At 45.8% G+C, this 15,669-nt stretch overlaps 1 protein-coding gene across 2 annotated transcripts in view; it reads left to right on the top strand.

The window, feature by feature from the left end:
- USP25 (ubiquitin specific peptidase 25) overlaps window positions 1–15,669 on the top strand; it is a 1,331,637-nt gene that overhangs the window by 1,138,156 nt on the left and 177,812 nt on the right. For both annotated transcript variants that reach the window (XM_069636412.1, XM_069636413.1), the window contains one exon: window positions 5,865–5,943. In XM_069636412.1, the coding sequence (XP_069492513.1) occupies window positions 5,865–5,943 (79 nt within the window). The remainder of the gene's footprint in view (window positions 1–5,864; window positions 5,944–15,669) is intronic.

Genomic DNA, 15,669 nt, shown 5'->3' with positions numbered 1-15,669 from the left:
GATGTCAAACCTTCAAACATAGTGAAGGATCTAAATATGCAAGTCTCAGTGCCCACAGCTATAATCCTGAAAGTCTAGTCCGTCAACTGTAGCCTTACCTTTTGTCACAGTCAACCCACCATCTTGTAAGTATTTTTATTTTTTGAATTAATTGGCTCTTAAAGGAATGGTTCGCCCAAAATGTTTTATTTCAAAAATAGATGGGCAATATTAAAAAAAAAGTATTGGCATTTTTTTTTTCGAAGTCCCTTTGTAATATTTTGAGCAATTGGTTTAAGCTAGAGAAGCATTGTGAGAGTAAATTGCCCTTGTGTGCCCCTGAAAGTCCATACCAGCTGTTTTTTGTGCAGGGTTTTTGTCAGAGGTTCGAAATCAAATGAAAAGAATGTATATTGTGCGGCAGCAAAGTCCCCTCCAAACTGGATTCTGTGGCAAATCATTGTGTTTCTTGTTAGGAGCCAATAAAATTAACTATTGAGCGCCAGTGGATGTCTTTTTAAATACAAAATTTGCAGCAGCAAGGGATGAGACGGCAGTGTTTGTGAATACAGGAGGTGCGAGCCAGAGCTGCAAGAGGAACTGGATTGCCCGGAGGAAGGAGAAGGGTTTGTGGAGGTGGTGCAACCAACTCGCAAGAATTGGAGTTGGTTTTTAGTAAGCAATACACAGTGTCACTTTTGTAAAGTGAACCCTACAACTTTTCATGTACAGAATAAAACGCACAGTGGTTAGGAATGCAAGGAAAAACTGACAATATGCCAAGTTTTTAATACCTTTTTATACACAGGAGGGACCCTGTGTAAAATTAAATTAATAGGAGGAATGTGTTGCATCTGGTCAACACTGAGGCGAATTGCTCCATCAATAGTAAACAATGTATGCATGCTCCACTGTTCTTTGAAACCGTAGGGGCTGTAGGGTTTTCAATTTACCCACTGGATCATGCACAACCTTATCCTGACTGACTTGTCAAAGTGGCATCAAATGAAGCTCAACTCCACACTATCTTTAGCCAGCGTCCACAGCATGCCTATTCATGCTCATGGTAACTCATGCTCAGTCAACCAGCACAACTATTCCCGCCGTCGCCTGAAAACCAGTCAACGGCACCTCGATCGTCCACGGCACAATCGTCGTCGATGATAAAACCATCGCCGTCCACCTTGTTGACGAGTAAACGGACAACATCTTTGTCACCAACAATATCGTCCACACACCCGTCGACACCCGTGCCGGCAAAGACCCAGTGGTTGGCAGTGTCAGCTATTTTCCATTCGACGACGGTGCCGTCCACGGAAGGCCAAACATCGACAGCTGCATTGACGGTACATTGAAAGTCACGACACCTTTCCCGTCTGCACTGTCAACATGGGGGACCTGAGAAAGGAAATTAGAGCGTCCTCGTCTACGGCATACAGAAAATATCAAAAATCGGGAAAACTGAAGAAATGTTTGAAAGACTAAAGCACAAACACAAGTCAAACATATACCAGATAGAAAGAAGCAAGGGGCAATAGAGGGCTCTTCACATGTACTACAAGGCCCAATAGTTCTTAAACTGCCTGTCAGAACCCTGCATTCACCTAATGTTGTGGAAGACCAGGCTGTAGTAGCAGAAGGTGGTTAGCCATCTTCGCCTCAGTCACCCGAGGGAGACACTGATCAACCCGTAACGTCCAAAGGTTCAGCCCTGTCTCTGATCTCGTACATTTTTCCAGGAGCACCATATTGTTTCGGAATTTGAACAGGGGTACTCGCCCCAGTCATCTGAGGGAGACCAATATTCGCCACAGGAATTACCTGAGGAACCTGGGTTGCAGGATTTGCTAGAGCTGATGTTGGCAACCCAGTCCTCCCCTCCACAGCCAACAGAACCTTTACTGAACCCACAGTGCATGTTATTGTTAGAGGTATTATCTACTCTTCAGTCCCTAGGCTGCCAGTGAATCAACCCCACCCACATGCACCGGATGAGGCGGCAGAGCCTTCTGTGGATCCCTGCAGGTCTGACAGAGCGGCTACGAGAAACCAGGCGAATGAACCAAGAGACAATACACCCACCAGGTGTGTAACCTCACCTCACAGGGAACCGCTATCAAGCCTATGAGTCACACACGACTAAACCAGACCAGCAACCCCATTAGAACACGAGGGGCTTCCCGCCATGCCACAACATTCCCCATACAGTCAAGAAGAGGGTGAACTTCAATCCTCTACCACGGACGGTGAGGGAGGTAATGGGGACACTGACACCTCTACCTCAAAATCACAACTGCAAGATAACTGGGAGGACACACTTGGATCTAAACCAAGACTCTGAAGAACCGTTGCGTCAGTCTCCACCGGACGACACAACAGCATTTCACAATACGGTCCAAAAGGCTTGTGAGGAATTTGGCCTAATAGCATTTAAGCAGAAAAAGGATGGTTTCCTTTTCAATTTAATCCACAATCGCAGAAGGGCGGTAATGTGAATGTCAAACCCATGTTTGGGAAGAAGGGTTCTTACTCACGAGAAAACCCTTCTCGAAGGCAGCATTAAAAGACCATTTGCAGAAAAAACGTAGGGCACCAGCGGTACAAGTTTCACTCGGGTAGGAATGCAGAAACATCCTAAAGGTCGCCATGGTGGAGTCCACAAACAGATCATATGTTTGCAAATGGAATCGGTTTTGCACTTGTGTTCTCAACAATTGGACCGGTTGGGTGTGAAACCTCACCAAACCCTACCATATGTATTCAAATTAGCAAAAGACGGGTTATCGCACTCGTCCATCAAAGTACATTCAGCAGCAATTTCTAGATACACCAGAAAGCAAGGAAAAGCTCACATTTTTGGAGTGGATCGTAAAATACTTCATGAGAGGCCTTTTCTGCACCTATGCCAGTCAAAAGAAAGTGCCATCTCAGTGGAACCTGAACGCTGTGCTGTCAGTCCTAATGAAACCCCAGTTCGAACCTATGGTGACTACAGTCATAAAGTTTGTGTCCTGGAAAACTGCTTTTCTAGTAGCAATTGCGTCTTTCAGACAGGTGTCAGAAATGCATGCTCTATTGGTTAAACCTCCATGCATACGGTTTGAAAAGAACATGGTCATCTTAAAAACCAACCCTACGTTCGTTCCCAAGGTGTTGTCCAACTTCCACCTGCAGACCTAAGTAACCCTACCGGTTTTCTTTGCACATCCGTGCACACCAGCAGAACAGGCTGTACACTCGCTATACCTTCGAAGAGTCCCGAAGTTCTACATAGACAGAACCAAGAATTTTCAATGAACGTCTTAACTATTTGTGACTTTCTGCCCCCTAACAAAGGTCGGCCTATTTCAAAGCAAGGTATTGCCAGATTGGTTTCCACTGCAATTCAGATGGTGCACACCCAGGACAATCGACCGCTACAAGAACCTGTTCATGCTCATTCCACTAGGGCAGTGGGGTCTTCGGCAGCGGTCCTCCTGCCGGACATAGCGACCTGGGCAGTCCTAAACACCTTTTTCATGCATTACTGCATGGAGGGACACCCCCTATTACAAAATGTTAACTGCTCTGGCAAGCTATTCAAAGCCTATGAATCAATGAAAGATCCAGTGTTGGAGAAGGAGTATGTTGCTTACCTGTAATTCCTGTTCTCCAGCATTGCTATCTTTCATGGATTCACATGCGCCCACCTACCACCCCTAAGGGAGCAAGGTGACTTTTTGCCAACTCTCATCTCTCTGGGGTTAGAATCTGAATATGGCCACCCTGGTGGGTCTAGTCACTCGACATCCAATTGGATGAGGCAGAATACATCCAAAGGGACATGGATGGTCTACTAAACTGAGCTTAAAAGCTCTATTATAAGCTATAATAAAATATTATAGAGGATTCCCAGCCTGTCGACAGGGAATATTCAAAGCATGTGAATCCATGAAAGATACCAATGATGGATAACAGAAGTTACATCTATGTGCAATGCCTTTTTGGTTACTTTTAATATGTGCCTAAGATGAGCTTGTGGCAGCAGTGATATTTTTACTGTTTTTGTGTTATATTACTTGTGCAGTTTTGCGTTTATCACAAATGTCTGCTAAAGGTGGCTAGCACCCTAAGATGGCCTTACCACAAAGCTTTTCATTTATTCTTTGGCCATATTGTTGTTTGGCCTTCTTCCTGCTTTCTCAAGTCATAAAATGCCTTGTTTGGAAATCCCTTTTCCAGAGGAAGCTGTGGATTTCTCCAGCTATGGGGCATTGTGTGTGTGAGCCAGAGATGGGGCCTTGGACTGTCTGGTCTCAAACCACAACTTACTCTGTTGCTGGGCAGATGTGATGACCAGTGGCCATCCATAGTTGCATAGCCACTGGCTGTTTGAATGGTGGAGATCCTTACCATTGGTGGGCTTGTCCTCAGCCTGAAACTTTGATAAATGGAGGGCTCTTGTGACTGTTTATCAGATCTCACTTCTGACAACCCACACCAACCCTCTCCGCACCTGCCAAATCCCTTGGCTTCACCATCAACCCAACCATTCCTTCACGCACCATAAAGCTGCTGGCAACAAAACATACAATCTGCAACTATGCCACCTTTGAAAGATCAGGCACATCCTTCCCCCAGTTGGCTTCCGCAGAGCAATAAGTGGTTCTGTCTAGGCTGGATTACTGTAATGCCCTCAACGGACTCGCCAACAGCACGCTGGCCCCCCCTGCAAGCCGTACAAAATGCAAGAGCCAGATTCATCCTCCACCTATCCAAACATCACCCCAGCTCTTGCACGTCTGCAATGGCTCCCCAGTACACCAGAGAACTGCCTTTAAAAAGCACTGTAAATTGTGTTCAAAACCATCTTCCTCCAAACCTCAACTCGCTATCACGACAAACTCGAACCAATCACCCAGACAAACATCAGACAAGTAAGCCAGCATCTTCTATACATTCCACTGAAACTAACATGCACAGAAAGCCGAGCATTTACCCAGTGGGCACCCAGAGCATGGAACATACGCACTGCGCGCCCTTCATCACCACTTCAGAAAGAGCCTCAATACATCTGTTTCCGCCAAACACCACCCTGCCCCTCCACCTCACCTGCTACTTGTATATCATTTGTTTCCTAAAATATCCTGAAAACATTTTGTAACTTCTCTTTTACCGCCTACCTTTTCAACGATTTTTATACCTTGGAAGGCTCAACGAAACCTTCTGGGTAGGGCCAGCAATGAACAGAAATTCAAATAAAATAGTCAGAATACCCTTTACTACTTAGAATGATCTCCATATTCCAATACTGATATGCAGTGTTATTAAAGAACCACATTTTATTAACATAATTCATTTTGCTTCTTTTACTATTCAACCCCTGACTGAGTAAAGTGGTTTGTCTCGAAAAAATGGTCTGTATGGTACACAATTGTTGGTTAGGTCTTTCATAATGGCCAATAGGTAGATTCTGAAGGTATGGAAGAGTAGGAAAAATCTAAATTTGCAAGGCTGGTTGGAAGATATGCTGAGCGTGGCTTAAGTTGAGAAACAATTGTTGGAGAGGACTACTGACAGAGCGATACAGAAAAATCTGGAGTGAGTTCTCCAAGCTGTACTCGTGAGAATATTGTTTTATTTTCTTCTGTCTTTGTGTCTATCTAGACAGGGGAGTGTTTTATATTCATGGCAGACAAACTGTCCATCATATGCAGATGGGTTACAGCCATGGATCAGATCTGGTCTTTATCGAGATGTTGTTTAAACATTCACTGGTGGAAAAGGAACTGATCATCATCTTTATTGCTGGTTTATGTATCTGTTCTCTGTAAAATGAATAAAGTTTATTTTTATATTTTGAATGGATTTATTTTCCTATGATAATTTGAACTTTTATATTGCAGGTGCCGTAACATAATGAAAGTTGCCCAGGCCAAGCTTGAACTGATAAAACCCAATGAAGTGAACATGGAAGAGTATGAAGTAAGATGATCATTGTGTTGCACTAAAGTATTTATAGTTGTAACCATATTGTACTTGATCATTGCCTACAGTTTTTAGGGAACCTTTAAGGATCGAAGTTGCACTGGAAATCACCAAATCCTATGTCGCCAGCCCATTTACTGATATATGTGGTAGCTTCTTAGGATTTTAATGAGGCCCCCTAAGTAGCACAACACAAAAATAATTCTTTTGTAGGAGTTTCTTTAGTGGACATTTGTTTTAGATTCACATACTGTGAACGCAAATAACGAAAACAGCACTTGCAAGCAAAAATGTTATCTCATTTTTTAACTGTATTGAATGATTTCCTGAACATTAACTACTTTTTTGACACTATATGGATGTGACGGAAAACACTACATGAATTGAAATATTTTGTTTCAAATGTGTCAAGAGGTGACACCATGGCAAACAATGTACACAAGGGGAATGTGTCTAAGATTACACAAGGAGTGTGGATTTATAAAGTGCCTTCTCTCGGGAAATCAATGCAGGATACAAACTGACATTGTGGTTATGCAAAAGAAGATGATTATTACAGAAATATTAAAATGGAGCTGGGGAAAGCACTCAACTAAGAATGCCCCTGGCCAACAATTGTTAGGGTTACTGTAATACAAGGACAAGAAACATCACATGCAGTGGTAGTTGAGCCCAGGGACCATGACATTTACACAGGAACTCGAAAGGCTGTAATAGAGAGTTATTAACTTATTAGATGATGATGCTAGACAGGTAAGGGAAAACCTAAGCAACCGTACAGCTTCATGGAAGAACGTAGGTCTGCATACCCCAGCCGGTAGCAGCAAACAAAGGAATTGTGCCAGGAAAATCCAAACCACACTAGCACAGAAGGAAATGTACAGAAGTAGGCAAAAGAGGAAACCAGTACTACTAGAAACAAAGACTTTGCTCCAAGCAAAGCAAGCTCACGCAGAGCTCCCAAACTCAGTATATGATCTGGAAACTAGGTTACGCATTCAACATGTGCTGTTGTAGGCAGCTAAAGCACACTACAAACCGAGCTGGTTCAGTAAACAAGCATGGTAGAAAGATAGTTTTAAGCTCCAGGATTACAGAGGAGCCTTCCAAACTTGGAAATGAGCGTCCTTCAAGAACCAGGAACAAGGGGGTAAGCCACAAACCGAGACATTGGATTAATGACCAACACTGGACTGAAGCAAGCTAATCTTAAAAATCTCTGTTCTCCAGCATGGGGTCTGGCATGGATTCACATGCTCATGAATATTCCGTCGTCAGGCTGGCAATCCTCTGTAAAAGAAAAAACAGATTCACTTTCACTTAAAAACTCTATTTCTCCTCTAAATCCATCACTGTCCTCTGAGTCATAATGCCCCCATCCATTGACACTCCTCTCCCTAAGCTCCACCCCTGGTGGCCATCTTCAGATTCTTACTGCATGCTTCAGTGTTGTGCTCTCTACGCTAATTTAATGGTTTTTTGGATTTTTATCCAAAATAGTTAAAAGTTTGACTGATTTTTGCGTAAATGCAGAGTTTCGAGAAGACCCGTCCTTGGACCTACTTTCCGCCTTTTCAACCATTCTACAGTGAGTGTTAGGGAGAATTCTCATTTCTGTGCTAATTCCTTTCAACCAGCTCTTTTGCTGGACTTTAGGACTTTTTCATTTTTATGCCGGAGTGAGTGAAACCTTTTTCTCACTCCCTCTAGGCTTCTATCGCAGATGGATCGAGGCTTGGCTTCTATGCTTATGCACTTATATCTTTCTGCCACTTTCGACCTAGTCGACCACTATATGTTGGTCGCCAGGCTCGAAGAAGTGGCTTTTTTCACCCCTGCAGCCTCCCATTGGGTCGCATCATTTCTTCAGAATAGGTTAAGCTGTGTCTGTTCAGGGATTGCAGAAGCTACTGTAATATCAATTAAATACGGAGTACCTCAGGGAGCCAGTCTCTCTCCCTGCTTCTATGCTTCTATAATATTTTCAATGTCCCATTTTTTCATATGCTGGACCAGGAAGTGATCTTGTTCACCAACTTTGCTGATGACACCCAGTATGTCATCCCATTGGAAGGATCCTACGCATTAGACGAAGCCAGATTGAACAAGACCTATACTTGTATTGAAAACTGATGGCTGCGAATGGTCTAGCCCTTAATAGATCTTAGACCGAGCTAATGATTGTGGGCTCCCCTGTTAGGCAGAAGCCTGTGCTGTTCCCTTAGGGACCACTGCAAAAGGCTTAAGACTACAGGTGTTGGCAGTAAACCCAATTGGTAGCAGTCTGTACCACCCAGATTTACCTGGTAGCTGTGGCTGAGCAGCCAGACTTCTCTCAAGAAGAGTTAGACAGTATATAGAGTATACAAGATAGGTACCAAAATACAGTAGCACAAGCAAACACTGACCAGAGCTTTGCTATCAAGTATATAATTATTTATTTAAAGACACACTTAGAAACACTCCAGCACTATTATCAGTAAGTTCAAAAACACAGTCACTATTAATATATATACATCCATTGTTCCTTATTAGACAAGTCTTAGTTAACACCACTTATTTCCAGACAGATGTGAGCGCTTAACTAAAAATGGCACTCTAATAAGTTTAAGAAAAAGGGAGGGAAAAGGCAGAAATTAGGAACAGCACACAACACAATCCTTTAGAAGCACTCAGCAAGGCAGGAAAGTCAAAGTCTACTTGTGAGCAAAAAGTTCAGAGGCCAGGCTCCCTCTTGGAGAGAGTAGAACACCATCGTGCCCAAGATCACAAAGTTTAAAAGTCTTAAAGTCTTGCAGGGAGTTCAGAAAGGAATCAGTTCAGTTTAGAAATGTTCAGTTAGCCAGCCTAGGGCTAACCCAAGTGGTAAGTTGAGGCTTTAAGAGTCACTCGACACAGACCGTTGCGAGGGAGGCCAGGCGGACACAGTAACTTTAAAGTGGAGAGGATCCTCCAGCGGGGGCAGTTGTTCCTGGCAGCGGGTGCAAGTCACGGTGTCGTCCAGAGGAAGAGATGATCTCGACGTGGAGGAAGGCTGAAGGTCGTTGCACTGCCAGGGAAGAAACCAGCCGCGGAGTTCTCCGGTTAAAAGGTACTACCCTTTTATTCGCGGTAGTGGAGAAAACGTGGTATCCCGGTTGCTGGGGTACTTGGCACAGGCAAGGCGGCCACGAGATGATCCGGGAAGGCGAAAAGGCGGGCAAACTGGTTATCCTCACCAGTCAAAGGAAGAAGACTCTTCGGATTGAAGATCTCCTCTGTCGTCGGGAAAAGTGGTGAGACGGTTCAGCAGGGCTCCACCGGTGGTGTCGTTGTTGCAGGTCGGCTCAGCTTCTCCCTCTTCGGATTCTTTGGTCCTGTGGCCACGTCTGAAGTCCCAGTCCCCAAAGCCCTGCTTTTATGCAGAAAACCCCCATTCATCAGTCCTAGCTGTCACTCAAACATGCTAAGTGGTGAGCCGGGCGGCTCACCACTGGGCCAATCACACCAGAGTGCGACTTGAGTTGCCGAGGCAACTCAGTCCAGGGTGCCTAAACCCCCTCCCACACCCCCTGTGGTACCCAGACAGAGTGGCACCACTTTTGGAGGCTTCTGTGGAGAAGCCAGCCAAAAAGTGGAACAAAGGGCTCGACTTGGGTTGGAGTCACAGAAGCGAACACAAACGCCATTTTGGAACCAAGTTTCGGCAAAAAATACCAACCGGAGAATTTATATTAATTTAATAAACCGGCGGTATGTTCGAGGCTATATTACAAAGTGGTAGCCTCGAACAATGGGACAAAACCATAGGAATATATTCGCGGTTCGGCCAGCCCTGGCCTCTAAACTGGTTTGGAATAGGACAAGGGTGTCGACCGGGATCTTGGAGGTGGGGGAGGGAGGCGGGGGGTGGTGTTGGGGAAGTTTTGGACATGTGGCATATATATAGTATTTGAAATGTTTGTGGTCTGTTAATCTGTTGAAAACCAATAAAGGAAGTTTAAAAAAAAAGGAATATATTCGCGGTTGAATATAAAAAGTAGTATCCACTGCCACCAGCCAAAACTCGGTCAGGGGGGGACTGGACAGTGCCCCCTCGAACAACAGACCCCGGGGCAATCGAATTGCCCCGACCAGTACATCCACAATATGATGGTTTGTACTGGTTCTGTTCACAATTTAAGACTAGTAAAGCCAATGGTGACTTTACATGCCCTGGGAGACGGTAGTCAGTCCCAGGGTATGGAGTCTATGTTTGGGGGTCGCTACGACACCCCTGGGTTACTGCACGGGGGGTGCTGTGTAACCCACATACCAAAAACATGTGAAGCCCTATGGGGTAAAGGACCCCATAACCCATAAAATACATACAAAGTCAAAGGAACACCTCAAATCATGTCTAAGAGTGGGAGAAAGAGTCTCACTCTTAGCAGGAGAAAAAAATAAACCCCAAAAATCCAGCAAAGCTGCTGGGGGACTCACTAGGTTTGGGAAATTAGCCTTAACAGAGAATTCTCCCTAACATCCCCCAGCGTACTTGCTAAACAGGACTCAGTTTATGGTAGAAAAGGGAGCCTTTGGAGCAGCGTCTCCAACCACCTGGAACAACCTTCCGTTGGACTTAAAGCTTGGACAGCAACTCAAGCCCTTTAAGAAAAAGCTAAAGACCTGGCTGTTTGCCTAAATTCAGCTTTGTGACGTCCACCTCTTATGGCTCTTTCTGTTCTGGTATTTAAGTATCTGTTTGTGTCTAGTCTTCGCCATTATGCCTCTGAGTCGAATGAAGCGCATTACAAGTTTATAAAGTAAAGTCATGTATTTTGATCTGATTTGGATTCTGTATTTCCTTTGTTTTTGGAGTCTTGACAAACTTCATAGGCATCTACTTTTTGTATGGTGACACGCAGCACCTTCAGTGCAGTGTCGCAGAGAAATCCTCTAGATTTCTCTTAATGTTTAAATACCTTCTCTTGGGTGAACTACCGTTCCCAAGAGTAGTAAAGTGAAACTGACTTTACTTATCTTTTTCCTATGTAGGTCCAGCACACACCATTTTATGTGGAGTGCTGGGGGCTACTTAGTAGCCCCTTTTCCTACTTACTCATGTAGCATTTTTTATGTTGCACTCACGACTTTAAATGGCTGGTGGCAGTGGTTTGATTTCTACAGCAGGCTGAACCCTCAGCTGCAGTATAGCACCTATGTGCGACCATTGTGTCAAAATGGCCCGGTCGTCTTTTTTTGCCATTTCTCATTAGTGAGGTCTTTCTTGAGTTTTACTCTGTGCGCCAAGCCAGGTGCCAAACCAAACCTTTTGTTTGTTTTGCCTTTGGCGGGCTTCAGTACTGAAACCTGCCTCTGGCACCAGTGTGTTTGGCAGGGCAGGAAGCGAGGGAGGTACCTGAAACTCCCTGTCCTTACTCCCTGTCCTTACTCCCCTTGGTTACCTGAATACACCCAGTGCTGATTGGCTGGCTGTCTGTCCTTGCATGAGAGCCACCCTGCTGTCTGAGTGACAGCTAGGCTGTACATGAATGGGAGAAACCTGCTTAAAAGGTACTGTTTCTTGGACTGAAGGCAGAGTCGACCACTGGATGAAGGAATTGTGAAGAGAAGCTTGTGTGTCATCCTGGACCGTTGAACTGCCCGGGGAAGCCCTGCTGTTGTGCTGAAACTGCTTATCCGAATTGTCTAGAGAAGCTCCGAAGAGGACGACTTCTTCCCTTGGGTTAGTGGGACCAACTAACCCCAAGACTAACTTTGCTGGAAGACCTTCCCCAACTGGCTGTACTTCCTCGCTGCTGCTGGAACCGAGTGCCAGGGGTCAAGACATCCGTAGTATAGTGCATCGTCTTTAAGCCAGACCAGAGCTCCAGGAAGATCCTTAGGACCCTCCCAAAGCAGGACGACCCAAGCTCGAGTCACCTCATCAGAGTGCTGGACTCAAGGAGCGAAGAAAGTCCATCAAGTGTCCAAGATCCGTGGTGGTGCTATTTGCTGGTAGCTGAAACCCCGAAGTGCTGCTGATCTGAAAAGTGGCCGTAGCTGCCGCCGACCTTCAAACTGCAGTGCAGGAGTCCTCCAGGCGTCCTTCCTCTTGTCCCCATGACTGAGGCCGAGGAACCCAGGTTCTGCAAGACTGCAACCAGAGCAGAAGCCAGCTGGATCCTCCTCTTCTAACCTAAGGTACTGTGCTGACTAAGGGTTACTTAACTCTTTAGTCTGTAGCTTACATGATCTCACTTGAGACTTGCAGTAGCTGCTTTTTGCAGAGTTGATCTCAGCTCTGACCTTCACAAGCCTAACAGCTTGTGGCCCAACAGTGATTTTCTACAAACTCTCTAACTTTGCAAGACTTTTGTGCTATCCTAGAAGTGCTGCAGCTCCATAGATATTGTTCAAATTGACTTTGGCTGTCCTGGCTCCCTGCAGACTCTTCTGACCCATAGACTTTAATTCTAACTGTCCCTCATAGGTAATACATTGGTTTAACTAAATATTGCTGGGAAAGATTCTATTTAGACTTCATTCAGAGATTGAAAAGTACTTGCATGCTCCGAGAACCTGTTAACCTTTTTCCTTCCCTAACCTTTTACAAAGTGTAAAAACTGATATATAAATGCCAATACTGTCCTAGTAATTGATCTCACCTCGGGGTGTAGGAAGTGTGTATGAAAAATCTCTAACGAGTATCTAATTGCTTATCTTGATTCTGAGAAGGTGTTACGAAGTGTATTTTTATTGTTTCACATTCCCCTTTGTAAAGAATGCTTATTTAAAACTGACAGTTAAATAATTATTTTACTAGAAAACCTTGAGTGTAAGTGTTATTTGGAAACTTGTATGCATGGATTTCAATGCTACAGCTCACATTTACCCCTCTTGAGATGTCTGGCTGCTCAGTCACTCTACCAACATGTGTAGTACAGACCTATACCAATAGGTAGCTTACCTAATACCAAGAGGACAAGACTGGTGTCTCCCACAGGGCTACTGCATGCAATCTTGCATAACACTGAGCCTAACATCGAAAGGGTCCTCTTCAAAGAAGAAGTCCCGAAACCTGGAAAAACTCTGTGTCCGTGCATAAGCAGACAAAGGTCCAGGGAGGACTTGTTGAAGCTGACAAAGACCTTGCAGCATGGCAGGTCAACAGTCGACAATGGCACCGTCGACAAAAGCAGCGTTGCGCTCATCGTCAAAGTCAGCGACGATCGCTGTGATAATGCTGAAGGAGAGTGGGTCAGCGAAAGGAGGTGGTCGGCCACTGCACGGGTGTCCTTACCCCCGAGGAGAGATACAGCTGATGAAACAGCGACGAAGGGGGCGGCCACTGGGTTCAGGGGGCTGTCCCAGACAGGCCGAACCAGATCTTATTAGAGTACCGACGAGGACAATGATCTGCAGGACGATTGCTACATGGATTATGAGGGGTCACCTGCTTGCAACAGGAGGCACGTCAGCCCAGACCCGACTCTGCTGGCGCGGTTCACCGCTAGACACAGTGCCGTGTAACAAAATGTGGGAGGGGGGCCTGCGAGCTGTGCTGAGGCCTCCCTGCCCCCTAGCTTGCCAACAAATCGCAGGTCACGCCAGACCATTATCCGGCTTAGATTATCATGATTGGGTAATACGCACAAACGTGCACCTGAAGGGGTATGCTGCACAATGCACTAGGAGAAAGATATAAACGTGTTTTAATGCAATATACAGCAGACTTTCTGAGAAAAATTCATTAAAAAGACATTGTTTGCATTTGTTTTGTAGGGTAACACCAATCAAATACATGCAAGTCACCAACAGTGCACAGGAATATTAATGCTTTGCTATTAACAATGCTGTGCCATATTGAAAACATGTCCAACTGACTGCACAATGTAGACCATTGTAGACACGTAATAACATTAAAGTGAAGCATGCCAGGCAACATTTAGAGATACCTAGACTGGTTGCACCAAAATGCTAGTCGAAGCAATAACACTCATCAAGAAGAGAGCACACATTCAAGTCTGCGTCTCTGCGGCATCTAATAACACTCTTTAAAATCTGCAAGGAACTGGTCAATCCTGTTGCAGTCTCTACCTCTCCTGTTCCCTCTCAGGCTCTCTGTATGGCTCTGGCATCTCAGTTCTCCACTAAAACTCAGAACATCCTGTCCTCCATCTCCTCTCCCGCCCCCCCCTTTGGCCATCTCTACCTCTCCTCCTGCTTTTTCTTTCCATGTTGACACCCTCGCTCCAGCCTTGGTCGATTTCTGTAACACTCGTTTCGCCACTCTCCCCATAAGCACTCACTTGTGCACGCACTCCTCGAGAAGCCGTCTGCCAGTCCTACCTGCCTGGCAAACTATTGCCCATACTCCATTACCCCTTTCCTGGGGAAACTCTTGGAAAAGCTGGCCATCTCACAGCTTACACTCCACACTGAATATTTTGGTTGTCTCCATGGCCATCAGTCTGGCTTCAGAGCTGCCAGAGGCACGGAAACTGCTCTCCTGAACACGTGTGAAGATCTGCTCTCTAACCTTGATTCCAGCTTTCCTTCTGTCCTCATCCTCCTTGATCTTTCCTCTGCTTCCGACATGTCAACCACGCCATCCTGATCAATCGACTGTGAGAACCTGGGCATCATGGATCAGGCCCTGGAGTGGCTGACCTCCTTCCTCTTGGACTGCCCCTACCAGGCCCAACTTGGTCCCTTTCTCTCTGCCACCTCTCTCTCTACCTGTGGCGTTCCCCAGGGCTCTATCCTATCACCCTGGTTTTTCAACCTCTACTTGGCCCCTTTGGGCCACCTGATCTCTACCTTCGCCTCTAACTTTCAGTGTTATGCAGATGACACTCTTCTTTCCTTCAGGCTCCTCTCCTCTCTCGCTCATTCCTGACTGTCTATCCGCGATTCAGGATTGGTGCACCTCCAACGATCTCTGCCTTAATGCAGTAAGTCAGAGATCCTTGTCATTGGGACCCCTTCCCCTGCTTTCCCCTCTTCTCACTCTGGCCGCCTGCCTTGGGCCCTCTTCTTTCACCTTACTGTGATGCAAAAAACCTTGGTGTCATCTTCGACTCTACTCGCTCTTTCTATCCTTACATCTCGGATGTCGCCAAGTAGTCCCACTACCAGCTGCTCCTCCTCAAAGGGACTCTTCCCTTTCTCACTTTTCCCAAGAAGCTCACTGTCTCCAGAGCCCTGGTTCTCTCTAGGCTGGACTACTGCAACAGCCTCTTTCTCAATCTGCCTTCCTTTACTCTCCGCCTTCTGTAACTAATCCAGAACAGGACTGTGAGACTTATCCTTGGTCTCAAGCCCAGGGATCGTATCTCTCCAGCCCTGAAATCTCTCCATTGGCTCCCGGTGACGGCAAGTATCAAGTTCAAGACCCTTTGCATTGTCCACAAGGCTTTCTGGGACTGAGGCCCACACTACATCCAACACTCTCTTCCGAAATGCCTTCCTTCTCGAGCCCTTCGTTCAGCTACCTCCAACTCTCTAAGGGTTATACGCTTCTCCAGGCAGAGAGTGTGGGGTAGATCACTCTCCTCTGCAGGTGCCCCCTCTGGAATGGCCTCCCTGCTCCTCTCAAACTTGAGCCGGACCACCGGAAGTTCTGGAAGCAGCACAAAACTGTCCTCTTCTCCTCTGCTTTCTCTCCCTCCCCTGCTGACAGACCTGTCTTGCTTGGCTACCCTCAGAGTCTCACTCAGTCCAAGATTTTTCTTGATCAGTCACCCTTGCACTGCCTCC

The sequence above is a fragment of the Ambystoma mexicanum genome, chromosome 7p (assembly GCF_040938575.1).
Source record: "Ambystoma mexicanum isolate Mex_15411 chromosome 7p, UKY_AmexF1_1, whole genome shotgun sequence".
NCBI classification, from domain to species: Eukaryota; Metazoa; Chordata; class Amphibia; order Caudata; family Ambystomatidae; genus Ambystoma; species Ambystoma mexicanum.
Note: the sequence above shows the minus strand (reverse complement) of the source record. Positions and strands in the feature narration are given on the sequence as shown.